General features: G+C 38.8%; 1 protein-coding gene across 1 annotated transcript in view; it reads left to right on the top strand.

The window, feature by feature from the left end:
* Nucleotides 1–17,374, top strand: part of F5 (coagulation factor V) — a 66,848-nt gene that overhangs the window by 47,056 nt on the left and 2,418 nt on the right. Inside the window, exons 14-23 of the mRNA XM_076000368.1 lie at nt 821–995; nt 2,612–2,848; nt 3,786–3,996; nt 5,475–5,654; nt 7,556–7,672; nt 8,824–8,895; nt 9,849–9,952; nt 10,407–10,562; nt 12,789–12,933; nt 14,899–15,050. Coding sequence (XP_075856483.1) covers nt 821–995; nt 2,612–2,848; nt 3,786–3,996; nt 5,475–5,654; nt 7,556–7,672; nt 8,824–8,895; nt 9,849–9,952; nt 10,407–10,562; nt 12,789–12,933; nt 14,899–15,050 — 1,549 coding nt within the window. The remainder of the gene's footprint in view (nt 1–820; nt 996–2,611; nt 2,849–3,785; nt 3,997–5,474; nt 5,655–7,555; nt 7,673–8,823; nt 8,896–9,848; nt 9,953–10,406; nt 10,563–12,788; nt 12,934–14,898; nt 15,051–17,374) is intronic.

Below are 17,374 nucleotides of genomic sequence, written 5' to 3'. Positions count from 1 at the left end.
CCAGTAGCTTTTTTTGATGACTATTTGGATTTGGACTGTGTTTCGGCACTTCATCTTTATCCAAGCATTGTGCTGAATGTTTGCGATGGTCAAAAAGAATCCATTTTTCATCACACATAATAATAAATGCAGAAATTGTTTGCCTTTATGTCATGACAGCAAAGGAAAGCAGGCTTCTCTTCTAATGCTCGTTTAATTCATGCAGAACCCATCTAGCCAGCCTCTTCACCTTGCAGATTTGTTTCAAATGGTCCAATATTGTTGGAATAGGAACGTCAAACCCTGCTGCTAATTCATGTGTAGGTTGAGATAGATTTGCTTCCACTTTCAGCTCATTGTTATCTACTTTGGTCTCAGGTCACGATGTGGCTCATTTTCAAGATTAAAATCACCAGAATGGAACTTCTCAAACCATCAACATACTGTGCGTTCATTAACCACAGCCTTCCCAAACACTTTGTTGATATTTGGGGCTGTCTGTGCTGCATTGGTTCCACAACAGAACTCATATTAGAAAACAACATGAATTTTGTACTTATCCACGGTTTCACAAAAATTGCTCTAAACATTTTTGAAAGATAATCACATGCCAAAAACATGCATTTGAAAGACTGAGGATGTAACCTCACAATAAAAATAAAACAAGTGTCAAAGTGAAATGTCAGATATATCAACTGTCAAACTTAGTACGTAAGGAAATCAGACATTTCATACTTAATAGCCTAATAACCTATATATTTAGAAACAGATACAATTTTCTAAATTTTTTTAACAGTCTTTAATTTCTTCTTTTAAACAAATGCTATTGTTGTCATTTCAGTGAAATGGATAATGAAGACATTGATGATATTCCAGAGGGCACCATATACAAGAAAGTAGTTTTTCGAAAGTACCTTGATAGCACTTTTACCAAACGTGATCCTCGGGGGGAGTATGAGGAGCATCTTGGCATTCTGGGTCCTGTTATTAGAGCCGAAGTGGATGATGTTATCCAAGTAAGTCATCTTTGGGGAATACTGTTAAGATCATCAGAGGAATTTTCACAAGCACCAGAAGGTTGTAAAGATGAAGGTGGCAAGAGAACTATGGGGGGTTTATTTATTTTCCAGGACTAACAAATAATTACATTTCTTTTCAAAGACTCCTTGCCAAGCAATTTGACACTTTTCAAGACAAAGAAAAGTGGTCTCATGATTTTTTAAAAATGCTTAAAACTGTATAATATTGGGCAAATCACACTGTTGTTTTTATCTAAAACTAACATTACTATGTAAAGTTAACACAGAAAATTAATGTAATCAGGAGCACTTCAATGGAGTTTCCTAATAGTGATGGTGTTGGTGCTAGTAGTGGGGGTAGTAATAGCAATTTAGAAGTATCTCTTGGTGTTTTCTTAAAAGAAAGTGAAGTTAAATAAAATTAGTAAGGGAAGTAAAAATGTGTTCATGTCATCCGAAAGTGACAGGTTTACTAAGTGTTCTCCCAGTCCTGGTCATTTCTTTCAAAATCCTGTGTCCGTCCAGTTTCAGACCTACAGCTGGCTTTTATAAGTAAGTTATTTCCCCATCCTTTCTAACTTCTCACTTGCAAAAAAAAAAAAAAAAAGGAAAGCACTTGAATCTAAAGTAAAGTATTCTAGATCCAAACACATACTCTATTATACCTCTTTTAAGCATCCACCACATTTTCAGGGAACATTTACTCTTTTTAAAAAGGCAAATAGGTGCATAGGGATATGAGAATCTTAATTATTCTAAATGTTCCGTGAAGATATCGGAGACAATAATCTTCTCTCTTATGATTAGGGAGTCTTTAATCACTGGAAGTTATATTAATAGAAGAGAAGACGAGGAGCTTCACGGGTCTGCCTCTCCTCCTGTCCCCGTGCGGCATTGAAGGTCCTCCACCCTCTGGTCCCCACCTGCTCCTTTTCCGGCTTCATTTCTCACCGGGTTCCACCCACCCCTGCATTCCACAGCCCAGCCATACCCAGATCCTTGCTGTCCCCCAAACTCTTCCTTTACACCCCTCCTTTCAGGCATGTTTTTGCCCTTCTGGGAGCTTGAAATGTCTTTCTCCTGCTGCTGAGCTGTTGTTCATTCTAAAAGGACCAATTCCATTTCCCCTAAGAACTTTCCTTAATTCTTCCAACCTCTCCTAAACATTCCATGAAATTGCTCCTCTAGGGCATTCTCATCTCCACCCTTTCTTACTTTGTGTGTCACACCTGTTGTCTCTGGATTTGTAGCTGGATTTATATGTATACGTCTCTCTTCGCCAGTAGCTTGAAAGCTTTTTTTTTTTCTGAGCAAGAACCAAGCCTCTTTCATCTTCAAATCTCCAGCACCCATCTCTGTCATTTCATTTGCAGCTTCGAGCCTAGGGACAAACATGCTGTGGTGTTTCTGAGTTAAACTACTCGGGCCTGATCCCACAGGATGGTTGTGAAAATTAAATAAAATAACATGCACGGGTTACTTTGCAATTGTCAGCACTCAATAAATCTCAGCTCTGATTTCACAACCATCCACTTTGGCCTATAACGCTGACAGTTTGGGGTTTAAGATCTTTGTTAAGCTTGAATAAATCTGTGGATCATTCCTTTTCCTAGGTTCGTTTTAAAAATTTAGCTTCCAGACCATATTCTCTTCACGCTCATGGGCTTTCCTATGACAAATCATCAGAGGGAAAGGCTTATGAAGACGACTCTCCTGAATGGTTTAAGAAAGACAATGCTATTCCGCCAAACAGCAGTTACACATACGTGTGGCATGCCACCGATCGATCAGGGCCGGAAAGCCCTGGCTCCGCCTGCCGGGCTTGGGCCTACTACTCAGCTGTGGACCCGGTAAGGACTTCCATCCACAGTGTTTGTCATTGCCCTGACCTTATAACCTGAGCCCAGCAAATGGAAGGGTTGGGGTTATTTCCTGTTAAATATCCGTCTTGCTTTTCATGAGGAATGTGTGAGGGTTGTGGACAACAGTCTGCAGTTACCATAACCAGGGACTCTCCATGCAGCTCTTCAGATGACAGAGAGAGAGAGAGACATTTATTCAGTGGAGAAGCAGGAGGATCCCTTAAATGGTTGTCCCCAAGTTAGAGTCCCTACATTTATTGAGGAAGACATTTATTTGTAATTTTCTTTCTTTATGAAAGAATTGCAAAGTCAAGACTCCTTTGTCCATCATTCTACAATGTATATATACTTCAATATGTTGTGAATATATACAGTAAAATACATACAATTTTATATGTCAATTTAAAAAAAAAAATTCTTCATTTAAGTCATAGTAGAAAGATCACAGACTTAGATCTAAAGTTCTACTCTGTCACTTATTGCATGACCCTAGAAAAATCACTTGACCTTTCTCAGCCTTGGTTTCCAAAGCTATAAATGAGAAATAGTGCATGGCATGTAGTAAGCACTTGGTAAATATTTGTTCAATGAATGAGTTTATATTTATCTTATAAAATACTTATCAGAATTAAATGAGATACTATACACAAAGCATTTAATATAGTAGATGCTCAATAAATAGTCTCCATTATACTATCAATATTACCATCATCATTATTGTGATAAAAAATCAGTAGGAGGAAGGGAATATGAATGCAATAGAATTAGATGGTAAATATCCAGGCTTATTAATCTATTCCCTTATAACATTCAAATTCAGAGCTTCTTAGAAAGTTTCCTTTTCTGTCTAATCAGTGATTGTCCGAGAGCAAAGAAAATCCTGAGAAAGGGAGAATACATGCAATTTGTTCTTCCTGCCTTCCAGGAAAAAGATATCCACTCGGGCTTGATAGGGCCCCTTCTGATCTGCCAAAAAGGAACACTTCATAAGGAGAGCAACATGCCAGTGGACATGAGAGAATTTGTCTTGCTTTTTATGGTCTTTGATGAAAAGAAGAGCTGGTACTATGAAAAGAAGTCCAAAGGGTCTTGGAGACTCCCATCCTCAGAAGTAAAAAACTCCCATGAGTTTCATGGTATTTTCCTCTGACTTTGATCTAATTTCTGAACTAAATCACACTGGGTCACAGTGATTCCTGCCCTTAGATCTTCACAAGATTAGACATGAGATGCTTCTGAGGAACCAGGGGCTACAATTAAAACCAGCTCCCTAACATGTAAGAGGGCTGACATGAGCTGGCAGGTGACACTGCAGGTGAAGGAGAGTAGAGAGAGTCTGAAAGGTAGCACACAGTGGCCACTGAAACACAAGCCAGCAAACAAAAGAAGCCAGTGTGCCTCAGGTGGTAACAGATATTGAAAAGGAATTAACATTGTTCTGAAGTTTTAAAAGTTAATAAACCTGTTTCTTGATCTCTAAAGGAGCAGTGTTTATATAGAGGAAATGATCACCCATGTGTCTTTTCTAAAATAAGGATGAGTCTAACAGTTCTAGCTCTTAGTAGCTACCAGGTGGCTCCAAAGCACATCAGAACAAAATGGGATAGGAAACTAGGGAGCCAGGCAGCGGCAGTATAGTGGCAAGAGAGCGTTTGGGTGGTCACACTGGGAAAAGTATGCCTACTCAGAAATCCATTCCAGATGTGGCCTGTAAATTGGAAACTGAAACAGAAACCAAGATGAGGGGTTACCAGCTGGTGTTATCAGTATGTAGATAGGTGTTCCTATACCTGATATAATTTTAAGGGTGCCCAAATGATCTCAACTCTTCCCCTTCCAAAAATTCACTTTTCTGGTTCCTGAAATTCCACAGCAGGATTTAATTTAAGAAGGAATAAAAAAAAAACTTCTCTCACTTTAGTTCCAGTTAAATGCTTGGTAGCACTAAGCTTTATCATTAAAATTTTGTGTTACATTTCTTAAATGATTGAGTATATCAGGTACCTTTTTAAAAAGCCCACATATTTCACTAAGGCGAGAGTGGTAAAACCCGGGGATCCTAGACATGTAGGCTGGGAAGGGGGCAGAGGAGCTATCATATCAACAAGAGAATAAATGTGACTCACTACGGTTGGTAAGTACACCAAAGATAAACTCCAACGTCCTAATTTTGCCTGGAACAATCTCTGAATGGAGGAGGTCTTAGGGTCATGCGCTGCACAACTCTTTCCTTACTCTAACCGCTGCAGTTTGCTCTGTCTGCCTATATTAGTTCTTATTTTTTTGTAGTGAAGGAAAATTCAGACCATCAATGGGAACAATAAATGGATAAAGCACAGAGCAGAAGTAAAATCTGGGGAAAAGAGTGATAAATGACCTAGGAAGGGAGCTCACCTGCACCTCTGCTGTAGGCTGGTGGGAGTGACATGAGAAGGGCTGGTGGTTCTGCTTCAGCCTCTCACTGATAGGACATCTAGTAGGGCCCGTCTATGCCTGGGTGGGTCTGGGAATGTGGAGAAATGAGGAAGACTGGCAGTGAGTGGGCTGCCCCATGTTTCCTTACCAGCCAACCTGGTGTTTACAGGTTTCTAACTGTATCTCTCTATCCTTTCAGCCATCAATGGGATGATCTACAACTTGCCTGGCCTGAGAATGTACGAGCAAGAGTGGGTGAGGTTCCACCTGCTGAATATGGGCGGCTCCCAAGACATTCACGTGGTTCACTTCCATGGGCAGACCTTGCTGGAAAATGGCCATCAACAGCACCAGTTAGGGGTCTGGCCCCTTCTGCCTGGTAAATAGTGGGTGATGGAAAGAGGTCACTGCTAAGAAATTCCAGGAGAAGGCAATCTCAGCTTCTGTAACTCCCCCTCATTCCTTCCTCGTGTGGGATCAGAACACAAAGTTCTAGCACAAAGGCTAGGCAAAGCTATATGCCAAAACTGTATACAGAGTACAAAAACATCACCTAACGTGCACACTGTCTGCAGTACCACACAGGATAAATGCGTGGCCCAACTTGGTTCTATAGAGATGCTATGTTGTATGCAGGTTCTCCCAAGCCACTATTTGTCACAAAGATCAGATCTCAGCAGGTGACACAATGAATCTCACAGGTCTGAGGCAGCTAAAGTTATCTCCTTCAGGAGCAAGACAGAAACTTACTAAGGTTTCCAAATTCTTGAATTCTACTCCTGGCTCTGTCACCCTAATAATACCTTTGAGCAAGTGACCGCAGGAATCATAATCTTGAACTGACTCATAAGGCTGTTTGAAGAGGAAAGAAAAAACATTTTTTAAATGATACAAAAAGCTTTGTATAAAAGCTAAATAACAACAAAGGTATTTAGAGCTTTTCATGTGCAAAATGATAAGGATAGATTTAAACAAACCACGATCATCAGAAAAGATGTTTATGTGCCAATGAGTTGTTTGTAGATGTACCTGCTCATGTAATAGGTATGTGAGTGCCAGGTGCCAGATTCTCAAGCTTCAGTGGGCATCATAAAAACCTAGGAAGCAGGTGCAAATGCAGATGCAAAAGAAGAAATTTTGTTCTCAGAGACTTTCATGTATATCTTGGGCAGAATTCCCAGGAGTCTGCATTTTTTAACAAGTAGCCTCCCTTCCACAAACACTGCCTGATCATCTAGCAGAGGCCACCCATTGACATGACTTTGGGTGGGGAAGTCGCCCTGTGGAACTGCCTTACGTATAGGCACAGAAGTCCAAACAGGCCTGGTTTGGTTAAAAAGAAGGGTGGAAGAGGGTTCTTGTTGGTTTTCGCATGCCAGTGACTCACTAATACATCTAGAGAGACCCCACGCTATTAAGATCAGGGAGAGAGGGGATTAGGGCAACCTTACACCTTATCTTTTTACCAAGTATTAGCAGATCAGCTGTCCTTCCCAGGAGCCAGCAAGATAAACTGAGAAGCTGGGACTGGCTGTTCCTGTTTAAATCTCCAAACCGAAATATCTGCATTGGAGAGAGGAAAACTGGAGATCTTTTTTCAGTGTGTTGAAGGGGATGACCATCATCTATTAATTTTCACCCACAATCTTAGAAAAGGTCACAAATTATAGTTAACAGAATTTAAGTATTAACTGGCAAGGTGTAATAATAAATACCAGAATGGATAATCAGAGGTTTTAGAAATCTCATTCTTTCAGTGATTTTCTGAAACAGTCTATGCAAATCTCTATCCAAATCTATAAGCTTTACAGAAATGTCAAAACCATAGAGGAAGAATGTTTTATCTTGATTTTCTCATATTAAAAAAAGAGAAAAAAGCAAAATGAAGAGACAGAAAGGAAACATGTACCAGAGGTTAGAGACCCAATGATGAATCATTCAAGATCACTTTGATACTTAGGACTGTGAAGCTGTACTATGTATGAGTTAACTTGTAACATATTTAGATAAGTGAAAGTTTCTTTCTAGTGAGGTGTGGTAGTGAGTTTTTTTAAATCCTAGTGTGACTGATTTTTAGTAATCCGTGTATATATTGCTGCTGTTGTTTTGTTTTTATCTGTTATACCTGTAGTCTTATCTAAAGAGAAATGGATACTAACTCTTAAATTCTGTTGTAAAACCTCTTGCGAAGCAGGGATTTTAAGATTCTTGGAGAGCTATTAGCCACAATGTTAACTTGTTACACTTTGGGTGTGTAATGTCTTTAACTCTCTATTTCAGGTGCATTTAAAACTCTTGAAATGAAGCCATCAAAACCCGGCTGGTGGCTCCTAAACACAGAGGTTGGAGAAAACCAGAGAGCAGGGATGCAAACGCCATTTCTTGTCATAGACAAAGGTATCACTCAATAGTCATGTGATTTATTTTTTTTTTTTTTGAGCAGGAGAGTGCCTATTACTAGAATATTACCAATTTTTAGATTGCAAACATTCAACTCTGAGAACTCTGATGTGACAAAGGCATAATTTGTAGCCATAGTTGCTTTTATCCTGGCCCCTGGTCTGATTGTACTAAAAACACATTAGGCAGATCAAAGACATTCCTCTTAATTGGGAAACCAATGTAGAGCATTCTTAATGATTTACCATCCCTGGGAAAGTGCATGTAAAAAATTTTACAGGTTCCTAGGGTAGAGAAGGGAAATGTAACAAGAATTTGACAATGACTGAGAGAGTCAATAAACTTGGCATTTCAGTATTCAAGTATTCAAGAAACAACATTTCCAACCATTACTCTTTTTTTTTCTTTTTAAAGATATGGGGTCTCTATCTGCTGCCCAGGCTGGAGTGCAGTGGTCCAATCATAGGTCACTGTAACCTCAAACTCCTGGGCTCAAGAGATCCTCCTGCCTCAGCCTCCTAAGTAGCTGCGACTACAGGAGTGAGCCACCATGCTTGGCTAACTTTTTTATTTTTTGTAGAGACAGGATCTCACTATGTTCCCAGGCTGGTCTTGAACTCCTGGCCTCAAGTGATCCTCCCACCTCAGCCTCCCAAATTGTGAAATTACAGGTGTGAGCCACCTTGCCCAGCCCATCTATCCATTCTTTAAGTCTTTACTAAGCACCTATTGAGTATCAAGCACTGTGCCCAACATCCGGGTAGCACAGAGGCTGGTATCCCTTCCTTGATCAAGATGTAAATAACTTTGTAACTTCCAGGTAAACTTTTGAGAACACAGTCTCATGAGGGATAGTACTTACTTAACATTGTGAAATAGCTTAAGACAAAAGCAGATGGAAATCATTGTAAAAACCAAATGTATTTCAGGATTTCAGTTGCTTTCCTTTACGATGTCATTATTTCTATTAAAGCACTGGTCTTGCTAGAGCATTTACCATTTTATGATATGACATGTTTAAGTCAGTGTTTTACAAGGTAGAGAAAAATATCTAATTATTGACCCATCAGAGATATAATCTCTAGCCATGGAGCTTTTGTTATATGTATTTTATAAGCAAAAATTATTCATTTTTCTATTTTTCATAGAATGTAAGATGCCAATGGGATTAAGCACTGGTATCATATCTGATACACAGATCAAGGCTTCGGAGTATCTGGGTAAGTTATAGTGCCATATCCTATGAATGGCATCCCCTACAATTGTGCAGTACTTAACCTGTGAAACTATACATGACAGCCATGCCTATGGGGCACTTCTTCTCTACAGGCAATATTTCTCTACCACAATATAGTGAAGCAATTCCATTTGGGGTGATCATCTGGTAGAGGAAGGAACACTATGGCAGGAGCTGAAAGCCTGTTCACATACTCTTATCACCACCACCCACTCTCGTATATTATGTTCCCAAAAGGGTTTCTTCTAGGGAAAGCCAAGAGCTAAGGTTTGTTGGTATCTCTACATAGGCTGGGCACCTCTCTACAGGGATTTGGCAGGAAGTAGATAGCTTACTTTTATGACCATGTGCCCATTTCTAAAACTCTTTCCATTCATCTTTTGTGGGTTTTATTGCACATATAATATTCCAGCCAGATTTATAGGGTCTTAGCAGCCAGGCAAATATAGTCCCCATTAATATGGCCCTTTGCCTGTGCTAACCATTCATCTATTCAAGAAGCTTTGTTGATCACCCACTATGAGTTAGGAACTCCTCCTAAGTTTCCTCATTCTGCCTCAAAGCCTTTCCCAAGATCAGGAGGTCATGATAAGAGGATCATGAGACTTGCATGTCTCATGATCTCCTTCCATGTCTTCCTATGAGGCAGGCATATTCACAGCAGACACATCAACATGTCTGAGAAAAGGCAAACACCACTCATGTGCAAGAAAGGGGGTGGGTAGTGGCTGACAGCTGACCAAACACAGGACTGAAGCCAAGAGCTCATCAAGGACTGGCTCAGTAGCTGAGGCCCATGTCAACTGCTTGGTCTCCTAACTGCAACACAGGTTCTCCAAGGATCTGGTCTTCCCCTTGATCACACTCATCTGAAAAATTGCTAATTGTTTGGGTTTTTTAAAATTCAGAATAATTTTTTTCTTCCTTTCTATTTAGGTTATTGGGAGCCTAAACTAGCAAGATTAAACAATGTTGGATCATATAATGCTTGGAGTGTAGAAAAACTTGCAACAGAATTTGGCTCTAATCCTTGGATTCAGGTATGTCTTAATAGCCTGATAATATTTGCTGCTATTTTAATAAAAATGGCAACGATTTGGTAATTTCTTCATGTTGTTCTTGTAATATTGTTAAGGGAAAAAGCAATTGCTAGATGCTAGGCACCTAGGCACCTGTTCTACGTACTTTACATCCTCAAAATCATCCCTCTGAGATTGGTTCTAGTAATATACCCTTTTATAGATGAAAAAAACTGAGGCATAGAGATGCTAATCACCTTCCCAAAGTAACACCCAGCTAGTTAGTGCTTGCACTGGGATTTAAGTCCAGGTACTCTGTGTTCAAGTATGGATTGCATTTAGTCACTTTATCAGTTTGCTAAGATCTTAGGTGCTGGTTCTTTAGTTCTAAAGAAAGTTAATTGTATAATTCATTAAGATAGTATGTGACTCATTGACAAGGACTGTTGTGTTTACTGGCTTTGTTATATTGCAGGTGGACATGCAAAAGGAAGTTGTAATCACAGGTATCCAGACCCAAGGTGCCAAACACTACCTGAAGTCCCTCTATACCACAGAGTTCAATGTGGCCTACAGTTCTGACCACACCAACTGGCAGATCTTCAAAGGGAACAGCACAAGGAACGTGATGGTTTGTGTGCATGTTTCTATCTGAATCTCAAGACTCAGCCTAGGGTTATTATGACTATATCTAATAACCATCTTAAAAAAAACTAAAAACCTCCTTGGGTATTAGAAATGCGAATGCCTTTCTAAGGGTCTTATGGAGAAAAGTGGTGGGTGATGGGTCTATGCATCACAAATTAAAGAGATAAGTGGGATTACTGAAACTTCAAAACCCTACAACATTTGAAAAAAATCATTTTATCATCAAACGAAATACTCAGACTTCTCAGATTGGCAGATGGTGTACAGCAGAGTAGAGTATCTGGTCTTAAGCCTCAAGGAGTTTGTGCTAAAAACTGGTTACCAAGAGCTTTGATGTCACTATTGCATTCTATTTTGTTCTTTATACCAATGTACCTGAAGGAAATAGTAGTGTTAATGCCAGCAATGCCCTGAGGCAGTGTGATTCTCAGACTTTTGGGGGGCCATGCCTGAGGAATGACATTCCCCTGCTGGACCTTCCTTTGGCCTAATTCTCCCCATCCTCCCTAAACTCCCTCCCCCCAAAGAAAGCTATCTAAGTGCAAGGGATCTATCTGCCATTGAATCTGTTTCAATTTTTATTTTATGCAAATCATTTAGTATTTTACTATTTCTCTACACTATAATTTAGTTATTTCTAATAAATTTATAATAAATATATCTTAGAACAAATCATGAAAATCTTAAATCATGGTTCTTACTAATCAGTATTTAGAGTGAGAACACAGATTACAGTTGAGTCCCTAGCCTAAAGTTTTTTGCATTTACATTCATGAGAGATACTGGTACGTAGTTTTATTCTTTTGGGCTGTCTTTTTCTGTTTTGGATACCACAGTAATACTAGCTTCATAAAATAAGTTGGTAAACATGCTCTTCTATTCTACATTCTGGAAGAGAATGTCTAGAATTGGTATTAATTCTTCAAACATTTGATAGAAATTGCCAGTCAAGCCATTTGGGCCTGGAGATTTCTTTCCGGGAAGTTTTTCAATTACAAATTCAATTTTTTAAATTGAATTGGACTATCCAAATTATCTATTTCATATTGGGTGAGTTGGGATATTTTATATATTTCAATAAATCAGTCCATTTCCTCTAAGTTGTTAAGTTTGTGTGTGGAGTTGTTTGTAGCATTCCCTTATTATCCTTTTGATATGTGCAGGGATGTTGTCTGTTTCATCTCTGATATTATAATTTGCACTCCCTCTTTGTCAGTCTTGCTGGAGATTTGTCGATTTTTTTGTCTTCTCACAGACCCAGCTCTTTCATTGATTTTTTGTTCTCTATTGTTTCTTTTGTTTTCAATCTTACTGATGTCTGTCTTTATATGATGTGTTACCTGGCTTTTCCTGCCATTGCTCTGGCAAGGAAGGGGACAGGGCACAGCCTGGTTACTGCCAGGTGGCAAAGTCCAGATTCCCCACTTCTTTGACACCTTAGAGGCAATTGCTTGTCTTTGCTAATGGGTAGGGGATGGGAGTCCCCCATGTGGTCTCCACTGGTACTGCAGGGGAAGGAGCTTCATTAAGGGCTGGAGGAGAAGAAAGTCCTGGTTCCCTGTATGGCATTTTCTGACACAACCCCAATGAGGGTGTTGGGGTGCCACTTTAGTCTCATGAACATAGAAGTCTAGGCTCCCCACTCAGCCTCTGCTGCTGTGGGTGGAGGAGGGCCAACAGGTTTGGGTGGCGTTTGGCTGAAGTAGGGAAGTTATTGTCTCAAAGTTTTCTGTCTTGCTAAGGCTGCGCTTACCTGGTCCTTTGGCTACAGAAAGCAGGCTTTTGTTGGGGCTTTTTTTGTCTGTACCCATCTGTCTGTACCCAGATTGCTGCCTTCTTCATCTCTAAGTCTGGGATATATGAGGCAAAATAAAACAAAAAAGGAAACACCCAGGGAACCCATCACCGTGTTGTTCCTTCTAAGAACCCTAGTCAGTCTGTCTTCTTCTCTCCTCTTTTCAGAGTCTTCTTATGTTTCTCTTAGGTATAATGCCCAGGGTTTTTAGATGTACTTAGCAGGAGAAATAGGATAAACTACACCTACACCATCTTCTTAAAACTATCCCCAATTATATTTTCAGACCAAATTGATTTGGTTCAGGCCCCAGGAAAACTTAATATCACAATATTAAACTCTAGATTAAAATTTTACTATAAAATCACTTTATTGAGAATTGTTAAATAACTAAGCTTTCTTCTTTTCTTCTAGTATTTTAATGGCAATTCAGATGCATCTTCAATAAAAGAGAATCAGTTTGATCCACCTATTGTGGCTAGATATATCAGGATCTCTCCAACTAGATCCTATAACAGACCTACCCTTCGATTGGAACTGCAAGGGTGTGAGGTGAATGGTAAGGAGCAAAGATGCGTTATTTTCTCACTGCCACTCAGAATTAAGATTTGGGAGGTATGGGAGAATGAGTAGAATTTTTAGTTCTTTTCAATGACTTAGGCTCCTAGAAAAACTTTGTTTTTTGATGGATGGAACACGGGTTCCATTCAGATAAACTCTCAGTGTGATCTAGACTGAGACTGGCTCTACCAGCCAGAGGGCAGGTACCACCTTTCTGAGCAGTGCCTGGATAATATGAATACACCACCATAATCCTCCAAGGGAAGGCTCTAATTTGGAATTACCTCCATCAGCCCATTTTCAGTAAGAACTACCTGAGATTCAACCTAGGCTTGACTCTTCCAAAATCCTCCAGGTCATTCAGACATAGTGTAATAAAAGTATCAAGCAATGTTACTGGCATATATTTGGTGTTCAATGAGTGTTTTCAAAATCTGAGTCTGCTTCCCAACTTTCTAAACCATGATGTACTCTATACTCGCTTTAGTACTCTAGGTAGGTACTCAAGCCTTTTCTATGTAAGCTGCAATTTTTCAGGGGCTGTAATGTGACCTGTGGTATACATAAATCCAGGTAGTCATAATGGTCATAATAAAATTCTGCTATATATAATAAGGATGTTTAAGAGTCTTATCAACTATTCTTCTTGGATTCTTAAAGCAGTGATTTTCAATATGTTTCACTTCAAAGCACACATAAAAAATAGCATTCTCAGGTTAAAAAGGTGAGGTGATGGGACTCACCTTAAGCCAGGTGGGGCTTGGCTGATCCAGGCCCCACCTGGCTTCTCAAGGGATGAGGCGGCAGAGGGATCAATAAATAGGTACACCTGTTGGGGAGCTAGAGCACCTCATCTCAGGTTGGAGGGAAGCAGCCATGATTCACAGTGGAGAAAGTAGCTGAACCTTGGAATCAGTTTCTTATCAAAGCAGATATGAAAACATACATACCCTTCACATTCATGAGAGATATGGATATGGGCATTTTGCCAATCCGCAGCTAACAGTAGTATATAATATCTCCCATATAAAACACAAATTTTATACAGGCAGGAGCATGCCTTAAAAATAGTTCCATAAGTCACTGGGGTTTTTTTGTTTCCCTATGATATTTGGTATAAATGATAGATGTGTTCAAATAATAGGCAAGCTACCCTAAAATGTGATATTTAACTCTTAATTTATTGAAAACATCTATTTTCTATGCAGGAAACATTATTTTCTTCTTATTTCACTTTCTTGATACTTTTATAATTAGCAATAGGTGTTCTTTTTAGGGCTTTTTTTCATGGAAAAAGTAAGGTATCACTTCAAGAAAATTTGTGAATGCTTTACTAGCAAGGACAAGGTGTCACAAAGGTGATGGGCAGTCAGATAGGCTTACTCCCTAGCTATGTTTCTTACAGTCACAGGTCAGTCTTGCTGCCTATAATGCTCAACTTACACCTTGGCAAAATTCCAAAGGGTATATAACATGAATTACCTTCCAAGGGTTGAAAAGGAAAATATTAAATGGTAGCTACCAAGAGTCCATTATATCTTCTTTCTATCTTTTTTTAAGAAGAAGAAGAAACAGAGTATATTTTTTATATAAGGCTAGTTTAGGATTATTGTCTACCTCAAAGCAAGACAGAAGGTTCTATGACTCTCTGAAGGAGGGGGGTGAGTATAAATGTTTACAATGTGGTATTTGATGTCAGACTCTGGGCTCAAATTCAGTTTCTGGTTCTTCTGGATTTGTTATTGTTTCTTGTTATATTTTGTTTTCTCATTTGTAAAATGGAGATATGGGCATTAAATAATACATATAAAATCTGAAAAGTATTTAGCACTTGGATTCAATTAATGTTCATTGTTGTGATCGTTATTTTTGTTGTATTATTTCTTGTATTCTCTGCAGTACAAAATGCTATGCAGTGAATATTGATGGTGCATAATTAATTACATTACTTTTCTCTTGACAGGATGTTCCACACCACTGGGTATGGAAAGCGGAAAGATAGAAAACAAGCAAATCACAGCTTCCTCCTTTAAAAAATCTTGGTGGGGAGATTACTGGGAACCCTCCCGTGCCCGTCTTAATGCCCAGGGACGTGTGAATGCCTGGCAAGCCAAGGTGAAATATACTCTATACATAGAATTCTTTCAGCTCTCCAGAAGAAAACAAAGGCCCACACTACAGGGGAACATGGTGGGGCTGTATCTAGGGAGCAGGAATATCACCTTGTGTTTCTGCAGATTAAAATCCTAGGTCCAAGAACCTAGGCTATCTGTAGACTTGATAACTTTAGCTCTAACTTTGGCTCACAAGAGTTACTATCTCTGAAATTCTTGGTCTAGCCTTGATTTAAACCAGCAGTGGGTGAAATTTTTCTGCAAAGAGCCAAATAGTAAATATTTTAGGCTTTGTGGGACATTCCTTGTCATAACTACTCAACTCAACCATTGTCTAGGAAAGCAGCTATAAACAATATGTAAATGGACGAACTTAGTTGTGTTCCAATAAAATTTTTTTTGCAAAAAACAGGCAGGGGCCCAGATTTGGCCCATGGGCCATAGTTTGCCAATTCCTGATTTAGCCACTTTATGTTAGTGATAAGCAAATGATTTAGATTTGCAACATCAACTCTTATTTTTTCTTCACAATATAGCAATATTTCATTTTCTTAAGAGTACTATTTAAACTTTTTTATTCCCATTTCTGAAGAGCTTTGTGACATTCCTTGAGAGAACTGGAGGTAAAGTAAGATGATCCAGGGTTATAAATCAGTGATCTAATTAAACACCTTCCAAAGTGTTGTATTGTCCCTTATATTAATTAGGCCATTAAGTATTTCAGATGACTTAATTTCAGGGTAACTGTTAACAGTTGACTTGTTTTTATTTCATTCTTCAACTAATCTGAGAAATCAGAATGGCATGGGTAACTGTATGATCCCTTCAGCCAACTAAATCTAAATTCCATACTATCTCCTTCCCTTAAGACACCTACACTCTAGAATTCCAGGACCTATCTTTAAAGTAGGCCACCAGAAAGGAAAAGTGAATTGTGGTGCTAATGGGGTAAAAAGGAAAGCTTGGACCCCACACAGATAGTTTTGAGAATGAATGCCCATGCCTCAAAACTCATTCTAGCCCATCACAGAATCACAGAATGTTAGAGTACCAAGTAGCAATCCATCTGGCCCAGACGTTTCCTTTCAAGTCTAAATACACAGGAGATTAAGTAATTTTAGTTTAGTCTGGTAGCAGAATCAGAACTGGAATCTCATTCTCCCAGTAAACAGGCCAATGGCTCCTTCCTCCATTTGAAGCAGCCCAAACATCTAATTTTGCAGAGGGGAAAACTGATATCTAGTTAAAATAATAAAAATGATAACACCAATGTTATATTACATTATGTTTATACACTTTATAACATCCCATTTTTTTAGATGCTCTTCAGACCTGTTCATGGTTTAACCTTGTCACCACACCCTTTATTTTATAATCTTTAAAAATATCTGCTCTCCATATAATTTGCTCTTAGTCTTTGCAATGTAATAAAGGACCCAAAGATGAAATGCTAATTTTAATGTTTAATGCTGTCATTTTAAATTTGATATTCTGAGTTAGAAATATTTGTTTCATTTAGCCTTCCATTTGCATAAAATATCTTTAGAGGGTCTCTTCAGAGAGGCTGAAAATTGAAGCCAGACACATACAGGCACTCATACTTATGCCCATCTCTTTAAAATGAAAGCATCTCTACCTCTTTTATGCTTACAAAAATCCTTTAGCTACCTACAAGGGCTGTCTGGAAAGTATCCAGCCACGGAACTGTCTTTGTTATATTAACAACAGCTGGATACTTTCCGGACAGCCCTTGTATATCCTGTATCACTGGTGCAACCTTGATTCGAAGACACCCTGAGACACCAGCCACATATCGCTAGAGGATATTACAGACTTAAATTTTCTAATACAACCATTTTAATTCAATTAATTTGCTTTAAAAATAATATGTGAATATGTACATATGTGTATGCGTATATACACATACACTCATGCACATATGGGTGATACTGAGAAACTACTCATTTCATATAGAAGTGAATGAAACTATGGGACATGATAAATCTCCCAAAGGTGAGAATTTATCTCAGATTACTCCAAAACTCAGGTAGTCTTTTCTGGTCTTCTTTCTCCAGGTACATATCACCAAACATGTGATTAGGCATTTCGTTACGCCAGAGACAGGATAAATTCTGTGCATCAAGCCCCTACTATGGCTTTAACAGGTCTCTCAAATATCACACTTATTTGAAATATCAGAAAAGAAGAAATTGGACTATTTCTGTTTGACATTAGCAGGGGATAGAAAAGAGAAGTTGAGCTTTTCTAAAATAAGTTAGAGAATGCTATCCAAATCTTTCCCAGAAAACCCTGCAGTAATATCAT

This window comes from Microcebus murinus, chromosome 2 (assembly GCF_040939455.1).
Source record: "Microcebus murinus isolate Inina chromosome 2, M.murinus_Inina_mat1.0, whole genome shotgun sequence".
Classification (NCBI taxonomy): Eukaryota; Metazoa; Chordata; class Mammalia; order Primates; family Cheirogaleidae; genus Microcebus; species Microcebus murinus.
This window is presented reverse-complemented; position numbering and strand designations above follow the sequence as displayed.